General features: G+C 54.3%; 1 protein-coding gene across 1 annotated transcript; it reads right to left on the bottom strand.

The window, feature by feature from the left end:
• Positions 1 to 160: 160 nt before the first annotated feature.
• QC763_107530 (uncharacterized protein) lies at positions 161 to 24808 on the bottom strand. The gene is made up of 7 exons (XM_062907332.1): positions 22550 to 24808; positions 15820 to 22451; positions 10945 to 15771; positions 10675 to 10869; positions 9690 to 10619; positions 2397 to 9610; positions 161 to 2331 (listed from the first exon to the last, which is right to left on the bottom strand). The coding sequence occupies exons 1-7, from the start codon at positions 24397 to 24399 to the stop codon at positions 787 to 789; spliced, it is 23193 nt and encodes a 7730-aa protein (XP_062770277.1). The 5' UTR covers positions 24400 to 24808; the 3' UTR covers positions 161 to 786.
• Between the last annotated feature and the right edge of the window lie 757 nt (positions 24809 to 25565).

Here is a 25565-nt window from a genome sequence, read left to right as displayed (position 1 = left end):
AGTTTGCAAGACAAAACCAACATATACCTACGTTTCTTTAAAGGATTGTCTGCCCGGGCTGTTGAAGATATCAATATAGAAGATACCACCAGCACTACCCGGCATGGATCACAACAGACACATTAAGCAAAAGGTCAAACAGAGTTGAGAAAAGAACAAGTCACATTTCGCTTCCAAATCCCATTTGCATCATGATATCTAAACTGACGTGCAGAGAGAAGCAGAGTGAGTTGTCATCAAATAATTGGTAGAAAGTTCGTAACATCATCATCATCATCATCATCCATTCTTTACCATGATAGCCAGCCAGCCACCTGCCCAAATTTCTCTCTATCGCAACGGCCAAGCCAACAAAGCAAGAGATGTAAAACTTCAACTTCATCTTTGCCAAACAATCAGCAACAACACCACCTCCCACCAAACACAGCAACGACACTCCAAAGTATTGATAGCAAAATCGCATTTTATCTTTCAAAACAGGTTCAAAACTTTCAAGAGCAGAGAAAACTTCAAAATAACGATAACAGCAGCAAGAGCAGGGTATGTAACAACAACAACTCAAAACAATCCGACAAGATAAAATCCCCCCTCCAAAAAATACATCCATCTACAGGAATATTAAAATAATCTTTTTCCACCCCCACCCCCTCCAAACATAACAAAAGAATCCCCAACACATAATATCCCACCGTCCCATAAATATTCACCCCATCATTTCATACCCCCTTTATATCCCAAATTCCCAACCTTAAACGCCTAAAATCATTTCCACCCTTCTTTCATTCCCTAAACATACCCCCCATGATCCCCCATACTAACATCACTCCCCTGCCCCCTCAACCCCGGCTGCGGCGGCGGCCCCATGACCCCCCTCTCCTGCTTCGGGCTCCGTCCCCCAACGCTCGCCCCCCCACCAGCATCACTAATCGGAGTCAACAACCTCACATTCTTCCCCCTTATGCTCTGCGTAGGCGTGGCAGGCGAGGCATACGCCGACCTCGCAACCAGAACCTGCGCAGGTGTAACAACAATCTCGTCATCCCCCCTCCCTTCGTCATCCCCCTTTCTCAGTACCAACGGGAACAGCACCACCCGGACGGTGGCAGCCGTCGATTCGAGCTCCTCATTGGTGAGATTGGACTGTCCCCCGTCGTTCATGAGGGCGGCGTTGAACTTGACGTCTTCGACGAGTTCGCCGGCGTCGTCGTACTCGGGCTGGAGAGGAGGGAGCATGATGTATTCTGCTCTTTGGCAGCGCATCTCTATTGCTAGCCCGACCGCCTCACGGACTACCCGGCGAAGTTGGGCTTGGATTTGGTCCTCCAGGTTGGAAGGGGGAGGGAGTATTTTGGCGAGAGTGTCCAAGATGGCTTGGACAACCGCCTCTGTGTCCTGATCCCGCTGCCTCTTGAAACCTGGACGGCGTGACAAGAGCGTTAATGTCACGGCACGCCACTGTCGGACAGCGTGGGGAGGTCCGACGTCGATGAGCTGCTTCTCAAGGTGCTTGAGCTTTTGGCGTTGCTCACGGTCCATGCCGAAGAGATACCGCGTGAAGACAAATTCCCAGATCATGGTCATGGTCATGCTCATGAAAATGTCACGACGGCGGACGCGGTCATTGAGGTAAGTGTCGACATTGGAGCCGTCAAGGACGGCATTGTCGAGACGGTCAATCAGCTTCTCATCGCTGAGTTCATTCGTCAAACGACACGCGCGCATGTCGCTGAACTTGGAGAAGCGGAGCACCCATTGCGAGACGTGGGCGCACAACTGCTGGCAGCGATGGTCAAAGTAGTCAATGTCACGGACGTCGAGGAAGTCAGAGTCGACGCTGGCTCTGCTCTGCTCGAGAATCTGCTGCTGAAGCCTCTTGATTTCCTCGGTCGAGGCCTCTAGTTGGGTGCGGAGATGGGCGATCTCGGCATCTTTTTCCTTGGCAGATCGCGCTTGTTTCTGAAGTTCTTTGGCGGCCTGAGCTTGTTGGGCTTCGTAGCGACGAACCTCCTCGTGGTGCTGGACGGCGATGGCAGAGGTAGAGTTGCGCAGGCCCTCATTGGTTTGTTTTAATCGCTCGATAACGCCATTGGCTTCGTTGAGGGCGCGCTTGAGCTGCTCGATTTCATATTCGCGGTCGCTGTCGGAGGAGAGGCTCCCGCGGGCCAGCTGGGATTCGGCTTGGGCGCGGCTGTTTGCCAGCTGCTGGTTTTCATGTATAAGCTGTTCGACGCGGGCCTCGAGCTCAATTACTTGCAAGCTTTGGCGGCGACGCATGCTGTGCGGACGGGTCGGTGAGCGTGGAGAGCCAATTCGGCCCTCTCCATAAGCCTCCTGTCGACGGGACAACATGATTAGCAGAGTGAATAATGAAAATAGTGACAGGGGATAAAACTCACAAAGACATCAGACATGTCCTTGGCGGCACGGGTGCGACCTTCATTCGCAATGGGCGGAGATGTGGACGATGAACCTGTTGAGGTGGTAGTGGTGGTGGTAGCAGCGGCCAGGGCTCCCAGTGCGGCAGCTCCAGTGATAGCGATGGCTGGGGAAAGGTCGGTTGAGGATGAATTTTGGCCGTGTCCCTGCTCGCGGGCCTTGGCGGCTAGCTCTGTTTGGCTAGACGTGCCTGACCGCAAGTTCCCACTGGTTCGCTTGTCCATTCGTCGGAGCGGGGGGGTTGCAGTGTTGTGCGACCGGATGCTCCCGACACTGCCTGGGCTGTCAGGCCGCAACGGCTCAGGCGTGCGGAGGCGTTGAATGCTGGTGTTGGGCCCAATCCGCTTGGCGCTACTGCTGCTGGGAACAGCCGATGCAACCGCTGATTTTTCTGGCTCAGGCGTGTGAGGGGGCGGTGAAGGCTCCAACAGGCGAACACTTCCGCCCAGTGGTGAGCGTCTCTTTTGCTGACGTTCCACCTCGGTGCTGTTGCGTGGTGTGAGATGAACACCGCTGTCACGGAGATGCTCCGTCTCACCAGGCTGGAGACCTCGAGAAACACGGGGAGACTCTCCTCCAAGACCGCTGTCTCGTAAAGCATGATGTGCCGGTGTGTTGAGCCGGACAGGCGTCTTTTGCTTCTTGGGCTCATCCTCCTCCGAGAGCTCCTCTTGAACCGGCGGCAGACTAGCATGAGATCGCATAAAGTCCCCAAAGCTAGACATGCGTGGAAGCCGGACAGGCTGGTCTGCCACAGGAACCATCTCCCGGACATGCTCCTTCTTCTCATCACCCGTGGTATCGCGTGTCTCGAATGCCTCCTCATCAGCAATATCATCCGGGAAAGAGAACGACCGCTGCACAGGCTCTGGCGACGGCGAGCTCTTCCCACGCTCCATCTTCCTCCCCCTCTCTGATGTATCCTCTGTCTTCGCCTTGGACAACTCCCTAACTGACCTGGGAATCGTCTCTGAATCCATCCTCCCCAGTCCAGCCTCAGTCTTCCATGATCTCCTTGCCTTCTTTTCAACTTTATCTTCATCTTCCTCATCGTACAAGCTCCCAACCACTTTCTTTCCTTTCTCGTCATACTCCTCATAAACCGGTGCACCACCCAGCACAGACCCCATATCGTCCCAACCTGAAGTCAACACACTGATATTTGCATCCCCCATCACTCTCCACTCCTCTTTCTCCTTCTCCTTTAACTTGTCGAACAACGAAACGCCACCTGCAAGTGCGGTCGCCGCAACAACAGCCTCCTCCTTGTTCTTCCCCTTGGTAGAGCTCTCATCAACCTCAGCACCGGCGGGCACAGCAGGCTCATCAAGTTCAACTTGCTCTGCCTCCACTGTCTTGACCTTTTTCCGCCGTCCTTCGTACTCGAACGGTGGATCATGCGAAATGTGGCTGCTTTCTTGAGCGGGAGTGAGATCGACTTGCTCTTTGACACTCCACGGGGGTGTTCTCTCAAGGCTAATTGGCGGAAGTAAAGAGATCTCAGGAAGCAAGCCCAAGTCCCTAGTGACAGGCGCGGGAGTTACAACGGTATGATTGCCAGCCTGTTGTTGACTGGGGGGAGTTGAGGGCAAAGGAACAGCCACCTTCTCAAGAACAGGAGTCTGTGGTCTGCTGGGAGGAAGAGGCGTCACCTCAGCCTCGCGAGTGAGCATGTCTGGTGTCTGTTGTCTGCTGATAGGCATGGGCAAAGCGATGGTGATGGGCTCTTCCTCCATGTTGATAACAATAGGCTCTTGAACCTCTGTATACACAGGCTCCTGCTCCACAGTGGGAGTCTCCTCGACAACGTCCACCTCCACCACAGGAGCCGTCTCGGCGTCTAGAATTTCAACTTCAACGATTGGAGCGTCTTCGACAGAGGGTGTCTCCTCGTCAGAAGTCTCAACAACCGAAACTTCCACGGTAGGTGTCTCGGTGACTGGCGTCTCTTCAGGAACCGGAGATTCCTCAATCGAAGCATCACCAACCGCAGAGCCGCGTTCCTCTACAAGAATTGCCGCATCTGGAGAACCATTTGACGCCTTTTCAACTAGAGGAGTGTGAGCTTCAGGAGCAGCAAAAAGTGCATGCTTCTGCTCCTCGATGATCAGCGGCGTAGTGACACCAGAGCCGCCGTCATGATCGTCAATCACCGCGGGGACATTCTTTCTCTTCTTGTTCTTCTTTGACTTTTTTGTTGGCAAGGGGAAGAATTCTTCATCAGCAAAGTCTCTAATTTTAGACTCGGGTTGCTGAATAAGTGGCTCATCAACAGGAAGCTGGCGATCGGTTGGCTTTTCAGCGACTTCAGCTTCTCTAGTCGAGTGGACAGGAGCGACCTCGAGGGCTGTGGTCGGCTCTTGGACAGGGTCGTCGAAAGGGTCCTTGACAAGCTGAACAGAAATCTCAGGGGTGGACTCCGCAGCTGCAGCAATGACAAGATCAGAAGTAGGCTCTAGAGCAGGCTCCAGTGTAGTCCCAGAAGAGGGCCCAGGAGCAGGCGTGACCTCAGAAGAAGACTCAGGCTGATTCTCAACCTCGATTTTCTTGCCCTTCTTCTTATTCTTCTTTCTCTTTTGCTTCTTGGACTCGATGACAGGGAGCACGAAGACTTCATCTTGCTGCTCGGCTGAAATTTGCCTGAATTCGGTGATCGGTTCTTCTGAAAGAGCAACGCTGCGCTCAGTTGTCTCAGGCGGAATAGAATGCTCCTCAATCGAGACGGGAGAGTCGATGGAAGGGGCGATCTCGGCCTTGTCAGATGTCTCAAGAGGATCCTCGATAAGAGTAGGCTCAGCCACGGCAGGAACTTTGACCTCTTGCTCGGTCTGTGGAATGCTGCGAGAGGATATCGCAACCCCAAGCTGAGTTGGCAAATTAACGATCTCTTCGACGACAGGACTGGCTTGCTCCTCAGTAGTATCAGGTTGAGGAACAGCAAGGGGGGCATTCTCGATTTCAGAAGTCTGGGAAATGTCCAAAGAATGGTCTTGACTGGGCTCTTGAACAAGCTCCTCAGGGGCAAGCGAAACCAGCTCGACAGACTCGACCGGAGAAGCGGCGACATTGGGTGGTTCAACGTCAGGCAAAGTTTCCGTCTGCATCTCAACTTCCAGGTCAAGTGTGGGTGAAGAAGGAGTGTTGTTTGAAATTTCCAAAGAGCGATCTCGACTCGGCTCTTGAACGGGGTCGACAACAAGAGTGTTTGCCTCAATGGTTTGCTTCTCCAAAACTGGCCCGTCAATCACCTCGGGCTGCGAAGCGGCAACAGGGAGTTGTTCAGCTTTGGATTGTTGTCGAATCACCTCTTGCGCAGGCTCAATTTCAACAGCGCCCACTAAATGCTTGTCTGTTGATGGCTCTGGAACAAGTGCTTCTGAGGCTGGTTCTTTAACAATGGGCGAGGTCTCCTCGGGAATACCAACTGCCTCGAAAGCCTTGGGTTGCTGGGCTGTCAAGGTCGCAGGCTCACCTTCGACATCGAGAGCCTTCGGAAGCTCCGACAGAGCAGCGTCAGAAGCATCGAACTCCTCGATCACTGGAGAAGGCTTGGTGACCTCTGGCTCAGGAGCGGGGATTGGCTCATCCTCTGTGTCGGACTCCGGAAGCGGTACGGCCGTTGCCTCCGATGAAAAAGACTTTGGCTCATTGACAGCCATTGGTTCGGTGGGTTCATCCTGTGACTTGGGCATAAGAAAGGGCTCTTCGACTGTGGGCTCAAGAGGATTGCTGAATTCCTGGGAAGGCGTTGCAATGGTAGAAGTAGGCTCGGAACTACTGGCTTTGGAACCCTTCTTTTTCTTCTTCCTGGACTTTTTGGATGGCTTCGTTACCTCTTGGATTGCTGGAACCGATGACTTGATAGGCTCAGGGACATATTCGAGTAAAGGTAGTCCGCGTGCCGTAAACTGTTGAGATGCTAGAACGATGGTCTCTTCGACTGCTGGAGTGGCAATGACGGGCTCAACGGACTCATGCGTTGTAACCGAGGGCCCCTCGATTGTCGGTTCTTCGGGTGTTGATTCTTCGATCATGGTTTCCTCGATTGTCGGCTCCTCGATTGTCGGCTCTACGATTGTCGGCTCCACGATTGTCGGCTCCTCAATTGTCGGCTCGGCAGTCAGATCCGGTATTGTTGGCGTCGACTCCTCGATGCTAGCTGAAGATGCAACACCTAGAATCTCAGCTTCATTCTCTGCGGCCTTCTTCTTCTTCTTCTTACCCTTCTTCTTCTTGGCTAGCAACTCGAATGTCTCTTCGATCACAGGGGCTAGAGTTGAAGCAGGTTCCTCAGGAGCTGTCTCGACGACAGGGAGACTTGGCGATTCCACCAGGACTTCTTCCTCGGGAACGAGAACCTCTTCGTCAATGTTGGTGGCTTCGGGGATCAAAACCTGTTCAGAATCCGGAACTTCTCTGGAAACGGCGGGTTCTTCGGCAATGGCGGGCTCCTGGATGTTAACTTTGGGTTCTTCGACAGTAGCGACAGCCTCCTCAGGGACTGGCATCTCTTTGACGACAACAGCAGGCTCATCAACGGTGGCCGCAGACTCTTCAGCCATAGCAACAGGCTTCTCAATAGCTGCAGGTCCTTCAACAACCTCTTCGACGATAATCTTCTCAAGGACAAGCCCTTGAACGACCGGCTCCTCAACGACGGGCATCTCAGAAACTTCCAAAGGCCCTTCAACTGTCTCGACAGTGGACACAGGTTGAACCTCAGACCGAAACTCTTCAGCCAAGACTGTCGCTGACTCCTCGATAGTAGCAGGAGCAGCCTCTTCGACAACAGTGGAGATCAGCTCTTCAACAGTAGGAAGAGCGATATCCTCAGTCTCTGGTGCAAGAACCTCGCGCGAAGTATAAAGCTCTTCGTGCACTGGGACTGAGTCAACTGCTGGCACAGAAACTGGTTCGAGTTCATCCTCTGTGACTTCTGGAAAGGGAGTTTCAGTTGCTAAAGCGAGATCCTGATTCACAGAGCACTCTTTAGTTGGTGTAGGCACCAGGTCCAGTTCATCCTCGGTGACATCTGGAAGAGGGGTTGCCGCTTCCAAAGCGGAACCTTGACCCCCCGAGAGCTCTTCTACGGGGATAGCAGGCAGTTCGACTTCATCAGCTGTGTCTTCTGGCAGAGGGGTCTCAGTTGCCCAAACGAGATCCTGGTCGACTAAGAGTTGTCCGGGCGGTGTAGCAGGCAGTTCGATCTCGTCAGCTGTGGCCTCTGGAAGAGCAATCTCAGCGGCGAAGGCGAGCTCCCTATCAAAGTCTGGCTTTGGAGCAGACTCTTCATCGGCAGTAAGAAGATTGATTGGCTCTTCCGAAGCGGGCGCAATGTCTTCAGCGACCGAGACGGACTTCTCCAACAGGGGAGATTTTTCCTCAACAGACGTTTCAGCAGGAGTGGACGTGACATCAACAGCTTGCTCAGACTCGCTGATAAAAATTGGCTCTTCAACAACAGGAGCTGACTCATTGACAGTAGGGATTAGCTCTTCAACCGCGACTGGGGCAGTCTTCTCAACGACAGCAACAGCCTGAACGTCATCAGAAGCCATCACTGGGGGATTATCAGCCTCAACCTCAACCTTTGACTCGGAGTCTTCAGGCAGTGGAACAGTCAAAGCCTCCGCCCATATATCCAGTCGAACTTGCACTTGCTCGATTTCAGCAACTGGAATAAGATCAAAGATCTCTTCAGCCTCATCTGGCAACGGAGTTGTCAAAGCCTCCGCCAATTCATCTTGTTGAAGTCGCGGTTGCTCAACTTCAGCAACTAGAGTAGGTTCAGAGATTGACTCGAGGTCTTCCGGCAATGGGATTGAGATAGCCTCCGCAAACTCATCGAACTCAGGTTGTCGTTGCTCAGGCTCAGCAACTGAAACAAGATCTGAACTGTCCTCGACCTCTACTGGCAACGGAATTGACATCGCCTCCGTCAGCTCATCTGTACGGTGTTGGAGTTGCTCATGTTCGGTAACGGCAGAGCCGACTTCAGCTTCGAGCTTGATAGCGGCGGGAGATTGCTCTGGGACATCTTCCACAACCTCGGCGCTGGCGGGTTCTAGCTGGGCTTCGGGAGCGATCTGGATGGCAGGAGTGAGCTCAGGCTCACTTATTGACAACTCCGCCTCTTGCGTAAGTGGAACGACCTCGGGCTCAAGCTGTGGCTCTGCATCCAAAGAGATATTGCGGCCAACGACTGATTGTTGGTCCTGAGTTTCAGGAGTGCTGTCATCAAGCTTGATGATGCTCTGTTCAAGCGCAGGAATGTTGACTTCGACAGCTGGAGTGGCCCCTTCAACCGAAGGAGCGGTGATCTCCTCTGGAACAGTCGATGGCTTTTCAGAAGTGGGAGCTGGCTCTCCAATATCGGCAACTGGCAGTTCAACCCGAACAGGGACTTCAGGTTCAACAAGACTCTCTGGAGCAGCAACAGTGGTCTCGAGCAAAGGCTCAGCAATAGCAGTGGCGGGATCTTCCGTTGCGCGGTGTTCAGCCTCGGCCACAGCGGGTTCTTCGGCAGGAGCTTTGTCGACCGGAGCAATCTCTTCAACGACCTCAACCTGGGCCTCTTCGGCAACAGGCTCAGCAGTTGGCTCACGAGCAGCCACAGACTCCTCTTCCTCGATCTGCTCCTCTTGAATAGCCCTCAAAACAAGAGGGGATTGCTTGACCGCAGCCTCGTCTGAAGCGCTGACAGGCTCTGCGATGGGAAGTATTTGCTCGGGAGCAACCTCGAGCTCCCTTGTCTTTGTAGGCTCGACAGCGGACTCCTCGTTTGAAACTTGCTCCGGGAGAGCAGAAACCTCCTCCGCAGTTGTAAACTCGGCAGTAAGGGTGGTATCTTCCACCGGAGTCGAGTCTTGAACAGCAGACTCCTCAGCAGCGCCAGTCTCAGGCTCAGAAGCGCTCTCCTCAGGAATGGGCGAAAGGTCCCTAGGAACAACAGCAGTGGTCGTTTCCTGCTCCACTGCCTCCTGTTGTTCCGAAGTTTGTTTTTGCGCAAGCTGCTCCGTGAGCTGAGATAGAGGGGTTCCAAGAGCAACTCCCTTTTCCTGAGTAGTCTGCTCTGCCTGCTGGTAAGGGGCATTAGTCGCAACTGCTTGTTCTTCAACATTTTCCTTTACTTCCCAAGATCGACTGTCAGGTGCAGCTACCTCAACCATCACTTCTACACATGTATTAGTCTCAATCCCTTCTCTTATTTTTTCAACTCTCATCCGATAATACAAAAGAAAAGGGATTCTCACCATCTTCCTTCCCAACCTCCTCTTCCACATTCTGCTTCTCCTCCTGCTCACTGCTAGGCCAAGCAATCCCGCTCTTCTTCTTCGCTGCCGCCTTCTCCCTCCTCTCCCTGAACCGTCCCGCCACCCTCTTCAACCTTGTCGCAAGCAAAAGTCCATTCATCACTGAAGGCCCAGCTTCCTCATTTTTCTCACCAACAGTCCCCTCCGAATCAGCCATACTTCCCCCAAACTCTGACGGCGTCTCCGCCCTCTTCCCCAAAGCCAACGACAGCACCGACCTTGCATCGCTAATGCTATCAGCATCATTTTCAATAGCAGAAGCAGTCTCCTCCGCTACCGTGCCAAGCTGATGATCAAAGCTCTCCTGGGAAGGAGACGCCTGTTGCTTAGGAGAGTCAACCAACCCCAACGAGGCTGGCTTGTTTGTTTTGAGCCATCCATGTTCCTCATCCGTAGGGCTAGCAACAGCTTTCAGGGCAGTAGACTTCTTCCGCTTCTCTCTCTTCTTGCTCCGGAGAGTGTAACGTGACGAAGGACCAGATGCATCCTCCGACTCGTGCTCCGTTACAGGAGACATGGCACCGCTGCTCGTGGGGGTATAGGCGCCAGGGCTGATCGCTTCCAGGGCGAAGCTGACCGAGCGAGGCCTGGCACCGATTGGGGAAGAGGCGAGCCTCAATTCATGCAGTTGTGTAGCATCAATGGGGGAAGCCGCTGTTGGGATTGGCTGTAATGCCTGAAACGAGTTCTCTTGTTGCTGCAAATGCGGTTGTTGTGGGGGAGGTACAGCGATGTCACCCAATTGTTGTTGTTCTTGCAGGGGAGTTGCTGCAGGTACTGCAGGTGTTTCAGCCCGACCTTCTTCAGGCCGTTGTTGAACCTCGCCTTGGGCGACGGATGAGGCGGCCTTGTCTTCATCAATTGGCGGCGCTGGGTCAATGTCAGTCTAAATGATGTTCTTGTATTCAATTCTAGTGTTCCTTACTCTTCTCCTCTTCTGCCCTTGTAGTATCAGTGGGAAAATCAGATTCAACCTCTTCCGGCAGCGGTACAAGTGCTGCAGCCTCCTCAATAGCGATTGGTTCTGACTGGGTAACGGCAGTCCTTCCAGATGCACCACCTGTCAAGACCTCAATGGTACTGTCTGCAGCCACGAGCGGGGCGGTGAAACCTCGTTCGACTGAATATGAAAAATGATTAGTTCATCTGATGCATCATAGTGTGTTTGTGTTCTGACGGGCAATATAGAGCTTACCGATGCCGGACTTGACGCCATGTGTTAACTTTGTCTCGGCGAGGCCATCACCAGTGTCAGTCTCCTCCTTAATGACCGGCTCCAGCTCCGGAGTGGCTTCGGTCGTCAACGGTGGCGCGGTGGGGAGGTCCTGTTCCTGTTGCAAAGAAATCGTGTCAAAGCCTGGTTCTTCCTTGGAGACGTCTTGTACAGCAGCATCATTATTGTCAGGGAGTAGTAAATCATGGGGAATAGTAACAGGAACACCATCTTGTCGATCGCTGGAGATCTCATTGAGTGCAGATTCCACCGTCTCCCGGTTGTTCTGGACGCTCTTTTCTGGCAACTGTGCTGGTGAAAACGATGATGAAAAAACCTCAGAAACGGGATGGGCCTCGGTCTGGTGTGGTTTATTGTCGTCCTCACCTCTTGGTGTTGTACTGTCGCTGCCATGGCTAATGTTGGGTTGCTCGCTTGAGTCTCGACTGACCTGTCCGGGAATTTTGTGCTCCTCGAGGGGCTGCTCCATGCTCTTGGGCTCCTGTTTGTCTATGAGAGAATCATCTGCGTCCTTTTGCAGCTCGTCGTCCGCAGAAATCAAAATGGCGGCAGCATCCTCAGGGATTTGCTTGGTCTCGGGCTCCGAGTCCATGGACGGGTGCTGAACAGTGGTATCCGGGACGGGTGGCTCTTCGAAAATGGGGACTGTAGTTAGATTTTCAGTCGATTGGGAAGCGTTCTTTTTCTTCTTTTTCTTTTTGGACTTCTTACTGCTGGATGTTGTAGACGCGGGAATCTCTTTGACTTGGGCCGGGGCAGCTTCAGGGGCAGCGGCAGTCTCCTTGGGAGGTACTGCCTCAGCAGTAGGGGTCACTTCGGAAAGAACGGCGATATCTTCGGCGAGGGCAACTTCCTCAGCAGGAGCAGTCTCAGTGAGGGCCTCCTCTACTTGGCCTGAAGAGGCAGATGGCTCTGAGGCCAGTTCCGAGACTGACTGTTCAGTAGTATTAGTGGCGTTAGATGTCTCCAGGTTCTCAGTAGCTGTAGCGGCGGCCTTCTTCTTTTTCTTCTTCTTTTTGTTCTTCTTTGTCGCAGGCTCAACCACCTCCACATTCTCAGAAGCCATAATGGGCAAAGGCTCATCAACAGCCTCCTCCTGAACAACATCTTCAGACGCTGCTGCTGTGATCTCCGGTACGAAGACATCCTGGACTGGCTCGTGGGCAACGACTGGTTCATCAACAACACGCGACGTGCTTTCCTTTTCCTCATTCCGCACGGTGTCCTTGCTCTCTTCCTTGTCATCAACATCAACATCGACAACCTCAGCCTCGACCAGTTCTTGTCTCTCATCCGACAACTCTTTTGTTGCCTCATGGTCAATCTTTGCCTCGTCTTGGACCAGGATAGGGCTCTCAACAAGAGAAACAGCGGTGTCTAGCGCAAGGCTAGCCGTATTCAACCCTAATTCCTCCTTGGCTTCAGGCTTATGCACGTCTTCTGCAGGCCCCACTTCAATGGAACGGTCGCTAGACTCGCCTAGACCCAGCCCCTGTTCTGTTTGCTGACTTTGGAGTTCAGGGCCCTCTTCGAGAATTGTCTGCGTGGCCGGTTCCTGCTTCTTGATGCCCCAAAATCCGGGACGAAAGGGGGAAACAGCCGGCAGCATAGACAGAATGCCCTTCTTAGTGATATCTCTGGTCAAAGTTGGCGTAGTAGGGCTTGAGATTGAACCTGACCTTGACGGTGCAGCTGCAATATGCTCCTCTTTCTCGGCAGGTTCAACATCATCCACATCCTCTCTGACCGGAGGCTGAGGGCCAGGGCCCTGATCCTTTGCAGAATCATCAAGCTCATCGCTGCTCGGAGCTTGCGTTTCTGCTGAAGCCATGTTCTCGGCCGCAATGTCCTGTTCTGGCGGTGGAGCCTCGGGAGCAGCCTCCTCTTCAGCCACATCTGCAGCTTCGGCTGCAGCCTTCTTAGCCTTCTTCTTTTTGTTCTTGGACTTTTTGCCGGGAGTGGGTGGTTCCTCGGTAGCAGGGACTTCTTCAGCAGGGAGTATTTCGTCAGGAGCCGGGAATTCCTCGGTTTCAAGAGCAACGTCAGCGTCATGGCTCGGTTCATCATGTTGTTGGTCAGGAGAAGGCGACGGTTCTTCGTCCGGCAGGTAGCGAGAAACAACAGGTTTATTGACTATGGACGATGCGGGCTGGTCGTTGGTCGACTGGTTGCTCGAAAGAATGTTGAGACCGCCGGACGATTCGCCTCTTTGTTGCTCTTGCTGAGATCCACTCCCACTCTCACTCCTCTCCTTTTCACCCTTCCTCTGTTTCTTCTTCTTCTTGTCTTTCTTTGTCGGACTGGGAACCAAACCATCCTCAGACATTTCCTCCTCAGGCGTTGTAGCAGGAACCACCTTAGCTACGACCTTGGAAACAGCAGGCGGTTCTGGCTGGGTCTTTTCACGCTTGCTCCAGAGCCCAAGAAGCGAACTGAAAGTTTGGCGAGGAGAGTCTTTCTTCTTGGTCGGCTCGGACAGCTGAGATTCGTAGAAAGTTGACCCAGAAAGGTAAGTAGGTGCTTCAGACGCAGCGACGGTAGATGTTCCATCCTCATTGAACGAATAGACACTCTCGCTCTTCTCTTGGCTGGGAAGAATCTGCATTTCAGAGCCCAGACGTTGGATGTCTGGCTGAGAACCGTTCTGGCGCATGTTGGCAACAACAAGAGTGCTGGCAGGACCGGCAGCAGCGGCAGTATCCACAAAAACCGACTTGGCTTTGTCGAAATCATCCAGTTCCTTCTCCTTCTCAAGTGCGCGCCTTGTAATGGGGCTCGGTGGCGTCTTGACATCGGAATAAGATGACGGAGGCTCATAAATCTGTGCATCGTTGCCATCTGTGACTTGAGAAAGTGTCGCGAAGTCTTGCTCTTGCACCCCCGCGATTTCCCTGACAGTTGATCTGGGCGACGGTACAGTTTCTGCTTTCTCCAAGTCCGTGACGATAAGCGGCAGAACAGGCTTGTGTACAGGTGAAGAAGCGCGACTCTGAGGAAGAGCTGGCAGATCGGCCAGGTTTACCTCGACTGCATCGAGTTGTACTTGTGCAGCCTCAGCGGACGACAAGGGGCTGTCAGGAAGAGCTGGTAACTGATCCAAGTCTTCTTTGGGCACTTCAGGTGTAGCTGGAGCTTGTGTCGGTGACATGGGCTGGCTTTCTGAGAGAACTGGCAAATCCTCAAGGTCTTGATTGCGAGACACAGATCGGCTTTCGGGAAGAGCTGACAAGTCATCTGATTCCTGGCGAGGCAGTTGAGGCGAAGCAAGGTCTGGAACAGGGGAAGTTGGCGGACTTTCGGGAAGAGCTGGCAAGTTCTTAAAATCTTGCTCCGGAGGCTCATGCTCAGAAACTTCATCAGGAGCCTCAAGCGCATCGAAGAACGCATCAGCAGCAGCCTCGACAGGAGCTTCCACAGGGATCTCCACAGCGGCCTCAGCCGTAGTTTCGAGGGGGAACACGGGCCGACTATCCAGAAGGGCTGGCAGAGTCTCAACGCCTTCATTGAACACCTGTTCAATAGGGGCTTGAACAGGAGACAATGGTCGAGCATAATCAGGTGCGGGCATGGACCGGACAGTAGGACTGCCTGGTCGGCTTTCAGGAAGAGACGGCAAGTTGTCCAGATCTTGGGCTGGTAGCTGAGGAGCAGAGGTCTGAGCAGGCGATACAGGCAGACTATCGGGAAAAGTTGGAAGGTCGCTAAAATCTTGGCCATGAAGCTGAGTTGAACCAGAATCCTCCACAGGTGTGGTTGGCTGGCTTTCAGGCAGAGCGGGCAAGCTGTCAAAATCCAAGCTGGGAAGTTGGCGAGGTTCAAAAACCTCGATCGGAAAAAATGAGTGTCTGACGGGAAGGGCAGGCGTATCGACCAAAGGCTCATCGCGGGCATCGACCAACTGAGGCAGGGTCAGCTGAGAAGGCGAAGGAGAACGGCTGCCAGGCAAAGCAGGGAAGGCATCTTGAACAGGAGATATTGGCTGGCTTTCCGGCAGAGCAGGCAGCGTGTCCAAAGGCGCCTCTTGACTCTGGCTTGAGAAGCTATCCTGAGCAGATGACGTTGGCTGGGTCTTAGATAGAGCAGGCAAACTGTCTGCAAACTCATCAGGGAACTGACGTGAGACGGGAGCATGGGCAGGTGAGACAGGCTGAGAATCAGGAAGAGCCGGTAGCTCATCTGTGTCGTCTTGAGGGAACTGGCGTGGCACAGGGACATGAACGGGTGATGAAGACACGCCCAAGGGAACTGCAGGCAGAATCTCCTGGTGCTCAGACAGAACGGGTTCGAGTAGAGGTGAATTCTGACGAGACTCGGGAAGAGCAGGCAACTGATCCAAGTTATACTCGTCATGTTTGCTGGAGGAGGCAGAAACTTGGATGGCAGAGGCTGGCTGGCTTTCAGGGAGCGGCAAAGCCTCGAGGCTCTGGAGCTCTACAGGCCGTTCAACCGGAGAAGCAAGCGGGCTCTCGGGAAGAGCTGGTAGATTGGTGAGGATCCCATCAGGAAGCTGGCGAACCATGGGATGCTGAATAGGGGAAGGTGATGCCGTCTCAAAAAGCGTGGAGAAGCTCTCTGGTTCTGTGGCACGAACGGGCTCAGGAGCAGGAGAAGTTGACGTGTCCTCAGAATCAACAGGGAGAGACGCTAGCTCATGAGTAGTAACAGACTCGACAATAGGGGATCCCGGCTTGCTTTCCGGTAAGGCTGGTAGAGAGTCGAGTTCCAAAATAGGGAGAACCTCAAGCAGAGGAGAGGCCGGTAGACTTTCTGAAGGCGCTGGCAGAGCATCTAATTACGGGTTAAGAATAGATTCTGCAGCAGGTGGGATTGACTTACTCTCGGATAGTGCTGGCAGTACTTCTGGCTGTTGAGCCAAGGTCGGCTCAACAGCAGGGGAAATTGGCGTACTCTCAGGAAGAGCGGGCAAAGACTCGTACCCCTGGGAGAGGACAGGCTCAAAAATTGGAGAATTCAACTCGCTCTCGGGCAGGGCTGGCAGAGACTCTAGTCCCCGTGGGACAACAGGCGTGAAAACAGGAGAAGATTGCTGCTGCAATGTATCAACGATTGGCGAATCAGGACGACTCTCTGAAAGAGTGGGAAGCTCAACGTCGTGGAGAGGCGAGGGAGGGCGGCTTTCGGGAAGCGTTGGAGTCTCCTTCGACACTACGGCGGGATTTGAATCAACAAGGTCCTCCGTGGCTGGCTGAGAATTGCCGAGCACTGGCAGATGTTCCAGAACAGGAGACATAGGCAGACTTTCAGGTAAGGCTGGCAGATCTGAAAAATCTACAGGCTTTGAATGAGGGGAGATAGACCGGCTTTCAGAGGGGGGGAGAGTGGGTGAGGCATCAAAGACGGTCCGAGCAGACGATTCTGCCAACACGAGCGGAGATTCGGGCTGACTGTCAGGCAGAGCTGGGAGTTGAGAAACGTCTTCAAAGGTCTGGACAGGAGACTTTGCCAACTCCACAGGGGACTCGGGTCGGCTCTCTGCCTCAAAGCGCGACTCTGAAACCTTTTCGAGCGCCTCCGCCAGCGACTTTGACAAGTCTTCGATGGGAGAGACCGGCCCACTTTCAGAAAGTGGCAGTGCGGGGATTTCTTCAAGAGTCTCATTAGCCAAGCTTGGTTTCTGAAGAGGAGACGAAGGACGGCTTTTTGAAAGAGATTGCACGCCTGATAGAACAGGCAGGGAGAAGAGAGTAGTGAAGAAATGACTACCAGAGCGGGGACGCGGCGTAAATGATGGAGCAAGGCTTGCCGGTCTGCTTTCCGCAAAATTGGGCGTAGCCGAAAGGACTGGAGCAACAGGTTTGATGTCAGGACGAGCTGGCAGTGGCGAGAGAACAGGACTGGCAGGTCGGCTCTTGGGAAGGGCAGACAAGCCTGGGAACACAGGACCAAGAGACCTGCTCGATGCAACCACTTGCTGGGTCAAGCTGACAGGGCTGCTAGGTTTGCTTTCAACGACTACAGATTTGCAGTCAAGATGATCGACTTCATCGTCAACGACAGCTTCTTCCTCAACAGAAATAGCTTCAGCCGGTACCACGGGACTCTCCGGTGTGCTGTCTGGGAGAGGCGGCAAGGCTGAAAGAACAGGGCTAAGAGGCTTGTTGTCTGGGAAGACTGAGACATCCTCAAAGACCGGGCTGCCGAGTCCGTCTTCTACAGAAGCTAGAACATCAGAGACAACAGGGGTAGCAGACCGACTTTCAGGCAGAGTTGGCGAGGCCGAAACGGCAGGCTGGCTTTCCGAGGTAGTTGGCTGGGCTGTAACAATCGGGCTGAGAGGTTTGGTTTCAGACAGAACGGGGAGGTCTGTATGAACAGGAGTAGCAGGGTCGCTATCGGGAAGAGCAGGCAAGTCCGCAAAAACATCAGGAACAAGCATACGCTTTGGGACGACTGACAAATCCGAGAAACTGCGTGAACCAACACGATTGTCCGCAGGAAGCGGTAAATCGGAAACTGACAAGCCTGAAGAAACGGGGCTTGGGGATCTGCTTGCGGGGAGACCCGGCAGCGTGTCGATGACTGGAGAGCCAGGAGTGCTAGCAGGAAGAGCTGGTAAGTAGGCTGACGGAACAGGACTGGGGGCGCGGCTTCGGGGAAGAGCCGGAAACCTCTCATGATCAGGAGTACCAGGCTGCTCCTGCGGAAGAGCTGGCAGCGCAGATGCATCTTCAAACTCTCCAGCATGTGGCAAGACTGCAACAGGAGGAGGAGCCAATTCCATATGCACTGGAGAATCTGCCCGGCTCTCTGGCAGTGGTGGCAGCTCCTCCATCTCCTCAAAGTGGCCAGGCAAAACGTTTTGAACAGGAGATGCAGGAGCACTGTCAGGAAGAGCGGGCAACTCAACAACTTCTGGCGACTCTGTGGTTTGTGGCATAGTGCTGGGTACCGGGCTCGCAGGTCCGCTAGAGGCAAGCAAGAGTTCGGTTCCATCTTTTCGAGTGTGAGGTGAGTTCTTGTCGTCAATTGAAGTCCCGTAGGAGCTCTCCAGAGACGGCAATTCCAAAGTCTCGACCGGCACATCCAGAGTAGAGACATCCTGAAGCGGCGAGAGAGCACGGCTTTCTGAGAGGGTCGAAGCAGAGGCTTCCTCCTTGGCCAATTGTTGGATGGGAGAGTCTGGCAAAGAAGGCAACTCCTCCAAAGGTCCTCCAAAGACCAAAGGTGCAGATGATGGTGACGGGCCCTTTTCGAGAGGTGAATTTGGCAAACTCTCGGGTAGCGCAGGCAAGAACTCCAATTCATCACCAAAGGCTAGCTGTCTAGCAGGCGCTTTGAAGGGCACAACGACTGGCGAGAGTTGCTCGAGCTCTTGAACGTCATCCTCTTTATCCGTGGTGGACTGGCTCTCGAGATGCACAGATCCAACAGGTGACATCTGTTCCAAGCTTTCAATGTCAGTCCTCCTAGCCTCAGGAGATTGGGCAAACTCGTCAGCCGCGAAAGCACGGGGCGTGGTCTCGCCAGATCCGAACCCAGATGATTGCTGCTCGAATGATCTCGCAAGGGGCACGTCAATCTTGAGCTGGTCCTGTAGCATCCTACCAGCACCGAGCGCTCCCAACGCTCCAATGGAAGCACCTGCAAGACCAAGACCGCCGCGCTGAAGGTAGCCGACATCGACATCCTCATCTCGATCTACAGTATCAAAGCCAGGAGATTCGGGTGCACTCGAAGGCGGCTCACTCTCACTCTCCGGCAGCGCGGGGTAGTCCACCACATTCGGCGCCCTCTTCTCCTCTCCGCCTTTCTTCTCAATCAACCACAACGGCTTGTACTCCTTCCCCATATCCCAGCTTGTTGGTCTAGCCTGTCTACTCTTAGGGGGCGAGTACGGCTGTTCCACAGCTTGAACAGGGCTTGATCTTCCAACCCGAGGTGAAGATGGCACAGATCGCCGGCCCATCACCAACGGTAACGGAACTGCTGTTCGACTGGGAGTTCTGACATGACCCTGACCCTGACGGCGAGATGAGACAGTCGCGCTTCGGGTCCGTTGCTCTTGAGGCGGAGTATTAGGGCGACTCTCCGGCAAGGAAGGGAAGAAGTCGTCCAATTCATAAAAGCTGGGATCTTCAGGGGAATTTGGCTCACTAGGAGGCAGAGGAAGCAGGTCTCCAAACTGGGGATCGATCGCTGGCTTAATCTCACGATGCACCTGGACTTCAGGGTCGACCTTCTGGGAGCTGTAGCTGATGCTTCGCTCACGGCGCCAGATGGGCTCTTGGGTGTCTTTGGCTTCCCCTAATCCTTTGAATACCTCTTCAATTATGGAAGAGGGCAGGACGGCGTTGAGATGGGAGTACGGGCTTGCAAAGGCCTGGACTTCCATCAGGCCGGCACCGTCGCCACTGGTGCCGGCTCTAGCTAAAAAAGACTGCTTGTCCCTGTTCTCTGCGGTTTGCTGAGCGTTGCCAGTGATGTGCTTGGCATCGTTCGTCTGGCCAACAGGATCAGACGGAGTCGAACTCAACTCTCGCTCGACTACCCGAAAGGACTCCTCTTTTGGCTGGTCGACCACCTGGAATGAAGAAGCTTCTCTGGATAGGTTGGAGGGAACCTTTCCAGAGAGGTCCTCTTCGTTTGGCCTGTCTGGTGGCTCTTCGTGCTCTGGTATGTCGATATAATCTTTCCTGGTGCTCATATGGCTTCTCCTGTTGTTCTTCTTGCTGCCTGAGCCGCTGCGTGACACCTCTGAAGAGTTGGACTTCCTCCTGGGGGAAGAATCAAAGTCTTGCTCAGCTTGTGCCGGTACAATAGGAAGCTCTGTGGGCGCGGCGGTGACAACAGAAGGTGATGGGCGGCTAGAGTCACTTGGATCAGTAACAGTCTCGGCAGAAGGAGGTACATAGAATGGCTGGGTTGAGCCGCGAGGGGAGTCCCGTCGGCGGAAGTCTTCGTTCTTGATCACAATGTTGGGATCAAAGCCCGAAGCCTGCAGCCCAGCAGCCACGGTGGCGTTGAAATCAAGATCTTCCTCGAAAGAGCCCGGCATCCGGCTCAAGCTGGGGCTGGATGATGTCGGCTTCGGGCCGACCCGTGGGGGCGTCTCATCTTCCAGATCAATGGGAACATACCTCCTCTGTTGTGGTGGGGTAGACGGGGGCTCAGAGATGGCGGGACCAGGTGAGGTATCTCTTTGTTCTCGCTCAGGCACAACCTCTCTCGGCTCTGAAGGCGGCTCAGCAGTAACAATGGCCGGCTTTGGCTTCTCTTCAACAACAGCTGCCGAAGCACTCTCACCCTCAATCGCCCTGGAACCAGAAGCCTCCGCGGCAGCCTCCGCGGCCTTGGCTTCCTCTTTCCTCTTCGCAGCAAGAGCAGTGGCACCAGCAATAGCAGCCGCCAGCGTAGACGACCAAGCATTGGTCTTCTTGCCCGGAGACGCGAACTTGAACTTCAGTGGTTTCCTCTCCTGAGACGCGTCTCTGCTCTCGGGGGACTCTCTCACGCGACCAGTGTCATAATCATCGGGTACCTCCACAGCCTCACCGCGACGAGTCATGATGATTTTTGTTTCCTTCTTGGGGCTCCGAGGAGGGGTGGCAGGCTCGTCCTTTTCCTTGGGCGGTTCGGCATCAACTACAGTCGCCGCCTGGGAAGATGAGCTCACAGACCGCATCATCTTTTCCGGGTTAGGCGATACTGCAGGAGTAGGCAACACCAAAATGAGCATCGGTCTCTCCCTCTCACACGACGGATCCCTAGACTTGAAGATGGGCATCATCATGGCCGGGTTGACACCAGGAATCGCGGGAGGAGCCTGGTACTTGACCAAGTCATGAGGCATAATAACATTGTCAATCCTCACATCAGCGTTGGGGCCGTCAAACACTGACTTCTTTGGAGCACGCTTCATCTCAGGGGGAGTGACGATACGGACCACGGGATCTTCGCCGTTATCCTCGTACTTGTCCATGATGGAAGGCGAAGGCGAAACGCTGCGAGAACGGGACTCCTCTCCTGCGATTCTCTCAGCGATCTTGCGTTCGCGATAGACTCGATTGGCTTCCTCCTGGACAGGATCCCGGACAGGCTCACGATCACGGCCTCTGGAGGGCGCACGAGAGCGGGAGCGCTCTCTATCATTCTCGGAAGACTCGACGACGGCAATGGCAGCAGCGATGGTGGCAGGATCGGCGGGGATAGTTGACTTGTTGGTTTCCTCAACGATCTTCTGAGCTCGGGCAATCTCAAGTTCATACGACTCACGGCGGCTGAGACGCTCCCGCACCTCCCCTTCTGGCTCGGGCTCCAAGCGATCCCAGTCTGGCTCGACAGTGAGAATGGCAGGAGTCAACGGTCGATCAGTGGGAGGGGTATGGGAAGGAGTTGGGAAGGCGTCGGTCGGGACTTGGAACTGGAAAGGGTCAACAACGGCAGGAGCACGGCTGCTGCTGCTGCCTGACGGCTCCCCACGAGATAATTCGGCAGGTGGCTCGACGGTAATGGCAGAAGGGGCGCCCTGAATAGCCTCCAGCTCAGCCAACCGCCTGGCTCGCTCCTTCTCAGCCTCGATCTGTTTCTGAGTTTCAGCAAGCAACTTGCGAAGCTCTTCCCTTGCTTGCCTCCTTTCCTCCTTGGACTTCTTCTTGACAGCAGGAGCCAGGGAGTCGGCCCCAGGTGGCTTTTTCTCATCGAGGGCAGGTGCCGAAGGTGGAGGAGCAACCTCGTGCTCCTTCCCTTTGCTGACCTCAGAGCGAGCAGGGGCAGGAGCAGGGGCAGGAACCGAGTCAGCAACATCAGGACGTCCCTCAACGACAACAATCACGTCCTTTCTCCGATCTCGCGATCGCTCCTTATCACGACTTGGCTCACGTCCGCCACTTGCTTCCAAAGCCCGCTTCTCCTCCCGCTCCCTCTTCTGGTTGGCATCTCTGGATCTCCGGTCGCGCTCAGCCTTTTCGCGCTCGTCATTAGCCACACGCTCCTGCTGGTAGATAATCTTGCGTTGCTCCCGGACGATCCTCTCCTGCTGCTCGATCCAGTCTTGCTTCTTCTTCTCCTCCCTAGCCCGGCGCTCCTCCTCCTCGGCCTTCTCGCGGATCTCCTTCATGCGGACCTCGTATTCATCGCGCAAGCGCTGTTCCTCACGGGCGTGACGTTCACTGTCCTCGCGATGCCGCTTGACTTCCTGCTCGAGCCGCATACGCTCCTTGTATCCATCGTCACGCTCCAGGCTGGGCGAGGTTCGGTGAACAGGCGAAGTCTTGCTATCCCTACGAGCACCGGCTGCGAGCACGGCACCAGCCACGGCACCGATAACAGCGGGAGTGATGACCTCGGAAATACCACCTTTGTTCTGGGACTCCCGTCGAGAATAGCGATCATCATCCCGGTCGCGACCAGTCGGCGTATCGTAATGGCGGTCACGCTCACGCTCACGCTCACGATACCGTTCATCCGATCTAGTGGCATCTGACGTGGGTGGACGGTCGTAGTCGCGTCTGAGCACATGTCAGCCACCACTCACTCTGCCCAACCTTATTTCATCTGAAGTCGTAAAACACACAGACGACACAAAACAACTTCAGAAGAAACTTACCTATTATATCTCTCATCCCTCTTATCATTAATATCAATGGTGTTCCGCCTGGCATCATCATCATAACGGCGGCGTCTCTCCCGATCATAATCATCATCACGTAGTGGCCTCTCATCACGTTTCTCGTCGGGCCTCCTCCCCTCGTCCTTATTATTATTCAACACCGCACCAGCAACAACCGCAGCCCCAATAGCACCCACGACAGCCGGAAGAGCTGCTGAGATACTACTCTCTTTATCTCTCTCTCGCTCCCTCTCTCTGCGCTTCTTCGGACTGCCCGTGCTAATCTCATGCTCCCTATGATGACCTCGCTCTTCCAACACCTGAGGCGAGACGGGAATTCTTGGTCGCGGGGCTTGAATTTGCACTGGAGTACCAAGATTGGTCGCAGTGATAGGCTGATCAAAACCATGCTGCTGCTGTCTCTGCCTTTGCACCAGAGCTTCATTGCTTGCGCTTCCCGGCAATGGAATCGGGTTCTCAGCCGTCACTCTGTGCGCCAGTGCGGGAGACTGATACTGAGAATGCACCGGGGAGACATACTCCCCAGGCCTAAAACCGCAAGGAGTATTCACATATCCCCGGAGAGAGTTCACGGGACCAAACATTGCTGGATCGACGGCGCTTGGCTTGCGGTCTGGCGGACGGATGGCTTCGGATGGGCGTTCAGAGATGATGGTGGGAGCTAGGCTACCGGCTCCAATCGCTGCGCCCATGACGCCTGCTGTCCCGGCTAGAGCTGTCAGCGGAGGAAGGATAGGGTCCGAAAAACGAGGCATGGAACCGTAAGCGAGACCAGAGTCTGAATCAGAGCTGGGAGAATCAGAGTCGGAGTCGGAGTCGGAGGCGGATTCCCATTCTTCATCACTAGAGGAAGACTGCGATTTATTTGGCCGAGAGGAGCTGATGCCGCGAGTCCCGCCAGAGTTTTTACGGTGGAAAGCAGAGACAGCTGTCGCGGTGGCCACCATACGGGAAGGACGAGATTTACCCTGGCGTTCGAGGTCGCGGAGGTTCTCAGCACGGGCGAGGTCGGACAGTTTCCTCCCAATGGCGATGATCTCCTCGTCGGTTTGGACACGCTTGAGGGCCGGAGGACCGTCCGGACCAACATTGGGACCTTGTTGCGGATGGGGCTGGCCATATTGATGCGGGAGAGGAGGAGGGTAACCTTGGCCAGAGTGGTGTCCATGTTGGCTATAGTGATGAGGGGAGTAGGGTCCTGGAGGTGCTGGATATGCGCCGCTTACAAGGGAGAAAGCCCCCGGGGTATATGGCTGGCGGTGCTGTGGATATTGCGGGATCTGTTGGTGCTGTGAAGGCGATGGGCGATGGGTACTTTCGATGGACGACCGCGACACATATCCGTTGCCGTAGGCAAGATCGCTGTCAACTGAAGACGTCGAATAGTTCTTCCTCTTGAAAGAGCGCCGCTTTTTGACCTTCTTCACGGATGACAGGGCAAAGAAGTTACGGATGCCAAATCGGCTTCGACGGGAGACATTCACCAGTGACGAAGAGGTCGACGAGGAGGCGGATGTGGTGGAATCGGCCCTAGATCGGTGATATTGGCGCTGCGTGGGAGTCTGTGTCTGGGACGAAGATAGCGCCGTCATGTGCTGCGTAGGAGTGTGGGTTTGGGATGATGACACGGGCGGGATTATTGCGCGGTCGCCTACTTCGGGTCCGGGTGGTAGTTGTTGAGGTAGTAGGGGGGCGGGCTGGGCAGCGACGACGCCGGCGGCGACAGCGGCGGCAGCAGCGAGCTGTTCTCTGGAATGCCGACGCTCGGCGCGTCGCCGCCGGGAACTCTCTGGGCTCCGGCGACGGGCCGTTGGCTCTCGCATCATTTTGGCGAAAGCGCAAGAAACAACCTGTCGTCCAAACTTCCTTCACGTTCCATTCATTGAAGTGGGTTGTTTTTGTTGTGTTTATTTCACGCGATAAGGGGTACTTGATTTCAAAAAATCAGATTTGCGCCTTGGTATTAGTTTCGTCAACACCCAGCGAGTATCGCGACAACTGGGTTTCAAAGATCAAGAGTAAGGAACGAAAGACTGTGGAAAGGATAGGATGGAAGATGGAGGTTCAGGTGTGTGTTGTTGTTTGGGGATCTGAGATGGATTGTTCCATCCGAACCATCAATCAATCAATCAAGAGGCTGGGGGTCGCAGCTAACCCAGCTCTGGAACTGCCCGAACCCTGAACTCGTCTGCTCTGGGGCCGGGGTCTGAAAGCTCCCCTCACCAAGAAAGTGGAGCAAACCGAGAGAGGTTGTCAGCGCTTGGCCCTTGGCCTTGTGGGGACAGAATTAAACAAGCGCTCGCGGCTGACCCTTCCCTAGCTTTTTTTCCCCACGGACCACCCTCCTCTTTTTTCTTTCGCGACGACTTCAGCTGACACTGGGACCGTGACGTCGACCGCCACGGCCAATGATTGGACAAGATACAGACTCAACCTGCAGGTCACGACCAGTCACCAACACCAACCCGGATCAGTCAGCCAGGAATACCCGGCCGTATTTTTTGGAACGGGAAGGTAACGAGAGGCGTCGTTGGGTTTCACAGGGCAGCATTTTCATTTTGTCCTGCTGCTGGATTCTCGAATAATGATGCCCGATTCGTGTCATCAGTCACCATCAGAAGTTACAGAGTATAGGTATGTCTTGCATTCCCAGCTTCCGATTGCTATACCCTATCAAACTAGAAGGAAACATTTTCTTCACCGCTTGTATTGTGTATGGATACAATATTGAGTGTACTGAGTCGGTACATACGCGGCCTGCCGCTACTTTTTGACTTGGATACCCCATCGTCGATAGGATCTCCCGTCTGCCGCTGAAAGGGTGGGAAGGACGGGACCCTTTTCGATTTCACACGTGTCGCACAGTGTGTCGCTGAAGACAAAAAGTTGGGTTGCCTCTTCTTTTGGCGAGTTGCTTGTCGACGACTGGACTTTTGCTCAACTGACCTATTATGCCGCATTGCGATGTCGATCACTTGTGCATTTTTGCCTC

The sequence above is a fragment of the Podospora pseudopauciseta genome, chromosome 1 (assembly GCF_035222475.1).
Source record: "Podospora pseudopauciseta strain CBS 411.78 chromosome 1, whole genome shotgun sequence".
NCBI classification, from domain to species: Eukaryota; Fungi; Ascomycota; class Sordariomycetes; order Sordariales; family Podosporaceae; genus Podospora; species Podospora pseudopauciseta.
Note: the sequence above shows the minus strand (reverse complement) of the source record. Positions and strands in the feature narration are given on the sequence as shown.